This window comes from Schistosoma mansoni, assembly GCF_000237925.1.
Source record: "Schistosoma mansoni, WGS project CABG00000000 data, supercontig 0279, strain Puerto Rico, whole genome shotgun sequence".
NCBI lineage: Eukaryota > Metazoa > Platyhelminthes > Trematoda > Strigeidida > Schistosomatidae > Schistosoma > Schistosoma mansoni.
Window position 1 is genome coordinate 19,239 of NW_017386140.1, and position 5,638 is coordinate 24,876.

The 5,638-nt window shown below is 34.6% G+C and overlaps 1 protein-coding gene across 1 annotated transcript; it reads left to right on the forward strand.

The window, feature by feature from the left end:
- Positions 1-369: 369 nt before the first annotated feature.
- Smp_205310 (unnamed protein product) lies at positions 370-2,869 on the forward strand (the record flags this gene model as incomplete). Its single annotated transcript, XM_018792446.1, has 3 exons — positions 370-376; positions 1,617-1,765; positions 2,717-2,869. 3 exons carry the CDS (start codon positions 370-372, stop codon positions 2,867-2,869), a joined length of 309 nt encoding a protein of 102 aa, XP_018644698.1.
- Positions 2,870-5,638: the final 2,769 nt, after the last annotated feature.

Below are 5,638 nucleotides of genomic sequence, written 5' to 3' on the forward strand. Positions count from 1 at the left end.
GTCGAAACGCGTGTCCTGGATTCCAATGCTAGCCACTATCCATCTCTGCTTGCAATGCTTGTGAATGGAGGCTATATTGAGGCAATACGCACAGTTTGCACATATGCCAATAAGAGACCGACCAGTTGCAATCCTAAACTTCAATGGAAAGACTCAAACAAACAATACTAAATGAAGTTATGAGAAATGTTTCAATTTCTTGTTTTGACTGCTCTTTACATGGTGCAAATAAATTGTTATACTTAAAAGAGAAATCATATTTTTCAAGTCTCCTTTTCTCTTCACTTTCTCATATAAGATGGATTAGAAAGTAATTTATCTGTTCCTGTGAAATGGATCAAAAGTGGAACGTTAGTAGAGTATGAACCGATGGGGGGTATGTTAAAAATTATCCATATTGCACTAACCATTTTCACACTTAAATACATCATTTTGTTTCCAACAATTTAAACATTCTACAAGCAATTTTGTCCAGCTATCAAATAATATCTAGGCATCTATTTCAAATGACTTTTCAGTTACCTTTATTGAATACACATTGCACCATTGCTGAATAATAAAAATGATCAAGCAGCCATTTCGAACTAAAAATGAAGTCTTCACTTTGATGAATTCTACTTTAACACAGTCACAAAACGATAGATAAGATGACAGGTACTTCGAAAACATTGAGCGTCCGTTAGTTGACTGTGTATTGACCAGAAAAGGTCTGTTTTGTCTTTCGATTCATGTGATATTGAATTTAACTGACGTGTTGAGTTTGCTGAAACAATAATTGTTTATTGAAGATGAATGACTAATTTTCCATATTCTCTTCTTTGTCATACGTGTCCGATTAATTGGATGGTTTAAACAAGCACGTCTCTGAATGACGATTTATCATAGCCAGTGATAGAATTGATTTCACAGTGTAAAAATCTAATACAGTCCGCTTTGCTATGTCCAGTGAGAGTATCGTGTGTACATACCTGAATGAAAACGGTCATTGAAATCCACCAGTTTCATCTGTGAAAATTGATCGTTCATACTTGACATTCAAAGTGCTTCCATTCAACTGAAACGTTCTGTGTTGCAATGTTAGTTGAATTGAAAGTGTACTCAATATTGCATGATGCATCGTGATGACAATTTTCCACGAAAAGTAATAGTCACTTACTTCCGAAATCACTATCATATTGTAGTAACCTACTTTTCTCGACGAGAACGCGATTGGTATAATGGAAATATTGATTATTATAACCAATTGTACCAGTGATTGTTTTACTGCACTCGTTTTGTTCAACTGTATCAAAATCACTTTACGTTCCGTTGTCCATCTTGTTCGTGAGAACTATCTTACGCTCTGCCATTTTGAATGTACTCTTTGGTATGTCTCGGTATTCTTTCGATACCACGAGATCGTCAATAGATATATCCTATCCAACAACAGTCTTCTAGTTTTCGGCCTATCGAGGGATCGAAGTCGTTATCTGGCGCCTAATATTATTGTAGTGGTGATCATAGTCTATCGTGACTCGACACCCATCTACAATATCATCGAATTATAGCTATATGTTATATAATTCTCTTTACTTTGTTTGATAACTTGAAATGAAATCGCTTGATTCTTTTCACAGAATCTTGTGCAAAATACAACACCTCTGAATCATGTGAAAACGCAAGACCATCGGATATAGCATGTATTTGGTGTGATAAAAATAACACATGCATTGATATTTATTATCAGGATACTGATTACTTGAAAGAAAATAATTGCCGTGTTAAGGTTAGTGGTTTTTCGTCTTTTTCAATGTCATCAAATTCCTTATTCCGAGTAAAAAGACTTAACCTGATGAACGTTTTAGTGTTACGAAGAAAAAGTGACTTGCATTCTTCCCTCATTAGCCTGATTAAAACTGCATACGTTGGCAATATCTAATACGGTATGAGTACAAATCTTTCTTACCATGGATAGAGTGAACAATGGATCGAAGCGTTGCTTAACACTTGTTCTTGAAAAACATGACAATTTTTCAGCTCACTGAATGTGTGGTTATTTCAAATTTACACTATGAAACTATCCATATGGTTTGCTATAAAATACCAATGAAACCAACCTGAGTAAAGTAGCGTATTCAGTTGAAAATTGTGTACTATATCTTAATAATCAGTGAGAGTTTGTAGACGCCCAATACTGAAGACCAGATCAAGGATTTTTGATTCTATGTTGAAAAATTTATAACATGGATGGATTGTTTCCATAAGACTGTCAAGTATAAATTTGTTTATTGATGTTTCGGTTATGATTAGATATGACATCCGGGACACAAATTTCATCACGCAAATCGGTCATCAGTTAGTTGTAGGATAGTGTGTACTTATCACGCTGATTGTCAATTCCGTAACGGATGTTCTAAATGATTGTACAACTGCACATTGTGTAACTAGTAGTTGAATTCCCTACTATCATTGTTACCGACAGTGGTGTACAACGATTAAAGAACTAATCGAACAGTGTTTATTGATAACTGACAAATGCTACCGTTTTGTTTATTCAAAAGAGACCGGATGTTAACGATTCGAGTACACAAACACCAATCAAATACATTCGAACAACGTCGGCGATCATGGAAGTTCAGGTGAGAGAAACCCTAAAGGAAATCAGCATTGTAACTGATCAATACTTGGTATATATTTGATATTTTATAATAAATTCTACTGTTTTGTTTTCCTTTAGCATACGACCGCCGGAATAACCGAAGAAAACGGACAGAACAAATCACTCCAGTATTTATATGTTGTGATACCGCTGGTCGTTTCCTTCTTTGTTTTATGTATCGGTTGTGCCATTTGGAGATGGTTGTGTATGAAAAAGAAAAGGAATTTATAATTCTCAGAAAGATCTTACGACTTGTTCTTATTATTATTGTGGTCAAGATGTTTCTATTTTGTATTTCATTAGAAAACCGCTCGATTGCATTACTCATTTCAATAAGTTGAACGATTTCGTTGTGCAACTATGTGAATTCCCACGCTTGTTTACGTATTACCTGATGTATTCCTATTAATAAAATATCGAACGTGACTTTTCCCATTCGCCTAACTGTTTTCATTCAATATATACTGATCTATTTTACAAGTGTCTTACAGTTGTGGCGGACCAAAATGTTTGATAACCAAAAAAATTAGCAACAAAAATATTATGTCTATAGTTTATGTAACAATTAACAGTTAATAAGTAATTACACACAAAAATAACAAAATAAGGGACGTTACTTAAGTCTTCAGGCTATTGCGTGTTTGGCTGGGTTTGGTCCAGATACTCCACAATTATAACAAAATTATTAATCCCAATATGGACGATATAGATCCAGTAATTTTACCAAGCGTAGAATCCAATAAGAATGTCGCAATTGTCTATAAACGTAGATGGTATGCAATTAATATTTCATTCAACATATTAGCAGACAGGGCAGAACGATGTAGACGTGAATTAGAGTGTATTTATTGAGGAGAATTAACAGTGGCACGGTATGTTGTACTCACAACGGAAGGAAAGTGTGTTACAAGCGTTCAATGTAATACAGTTAAACAACAAGTACAATTGTTTAATGCTTAATGTACAGAATATGAAAATACATGCGATAACTATGAAAAATTATTTACAAAATAGGTTTTTAAGGTTCTATCTCCACACAGTGTCTTATTAGTGTTATGTATACGAGATTTTGTGATAATTGTAATCACTAGTGAGTTTGTTTTGAATGTCCATTTTCTTGAAGTCTTACAAATGAAACATATCACTTGGGATTACTGACAACCATTAGTTTTAGCGAATCTCTCGTCAAACTCTTCCAATTCATAATTGAGCACTTCCCTGCCAACATTACTTGATTATTCACTGTCCATTAAATACTAGGTGACAATCTATTGTTGACTTAGTGTTATCTAGAAAGATTATGATTTCTTCCATTATTTTATTGTTCCGAAGTTTGCTGTAAAGCTGATTTAAAGGGTGTTGATATTCAGAATCTTGGACATACTTTGGACATTTACTGCAAATTCTTCAAAGTGATGATGTACTTTGAACATATGAAACACCAATGGTATATTTTGTACTTATTACTTTGTTCGTTGGTTTGGCTTCGAGAAACTAACCGATGCTTTACATGTTTACAATTGGACATCAAGGAATGTGGAAGACCTATTCTGAAACGTAGATTTGCGCGTTAGATGTGCTAACCTCTCTACGCTTGGTTATGTAGCAGTACATACAGGACCACGAGAGTGCATGCCAATCATTTTTACGTATTACTAGTCACTATACCAAATTTCATTATTTGTGATCATCACACCCAACCATCCACCACGAATCCACACGGAATAAAATAGAACTGAATGTTATATACAACTACTTGTCAAATGCCACTCTGTCAAGAATAATTCACAATTCCCTCCAATCATTAGTATTCTTCAACTGTCAATTACTCTTCAAGTTCCTATGAATAGCCATATCTTTGTAATTGTGGCCTAGTTGAGTTTCGTTTCAGATCAATAGTCTCGTGTGTATCATAGGTACTTAGTTTCGAATCACCAGTTTGCGTCCTGGATCGTTCACACTACTGAAAACTTACAAAAATACGTTTTACGACATATTTATACCGGTTAAATGTCAAATTTACTGATGACGCCTGAGAAAACGTTCATTTTAAATGGATAAATGCACAGTAACTGCAAGGTTTATTCATACTAGATAGTCTCTTACAGTGTAAGACATTATTCATGAGTTATTACTAGTAAATAGTACAAAATCAACTTCCTCTCCTCGATGACCGCTTTGGAGCCCATAAAAATAATCACGTCGTGTGGATTATGAGTAATGTTTGTGATGTGTGGGCGAGAATGATAATGATTGGTTGTCTCGTTGAGTCGGACATTAGAGGGAATGACAGCTGTTATATGTGTTATATATATTCCCCTATCCTTATTATGTATTGACTGTTTCCAGTTCATGGACACTTATTGATTGACTGTTCTTTGTGTCGGATTTTGGTGTGAAATATGTTGACGTTATAGTCAGGCTAATCTCGTGTTCTTGATCTGAGTTCTGTTGAAGTCCTGTAGAATAGACACTGGGTGGGAATCTAGTGTAGATATTCGTCTATGATAAATTAGCGTCCCACATACGTGTAAGAAGTAAAAGGACTGTTATAACAAGAACCCCTACTGTTATAACTAGCATCCTCTCCTTTACGTTTATAACAATTGGCGACGGCATCCTTACGTTTATAACAGTTTGTAAAACTATCTCAAGGCTGATAATAAGTAATCATGTGGATAGTCACGAAAATTCGAATAAAATTGATTCCAGGTTCATGTATATGAGTAATCACTCCAGAAAATCTATTTCATTCACTTATCTACAAAATAATAAGACCACAGCTTTGTTTAAGGTTGCTTCAATTCATTGATTATCAGAACAAATTTCGATGGGTTAACTTGACATATGTCAAGTTGCTCTTCGGGTCAATTTTATGAATATAGTTTGACTTATACCCAGAATTAATATTCCAAGAGTCTCGATTTCAAGTACAGATATTTTATTGTGACTACCGAATTCGTAGGCGTTCGAAAACATATTGGATCGAAATCAGACGGT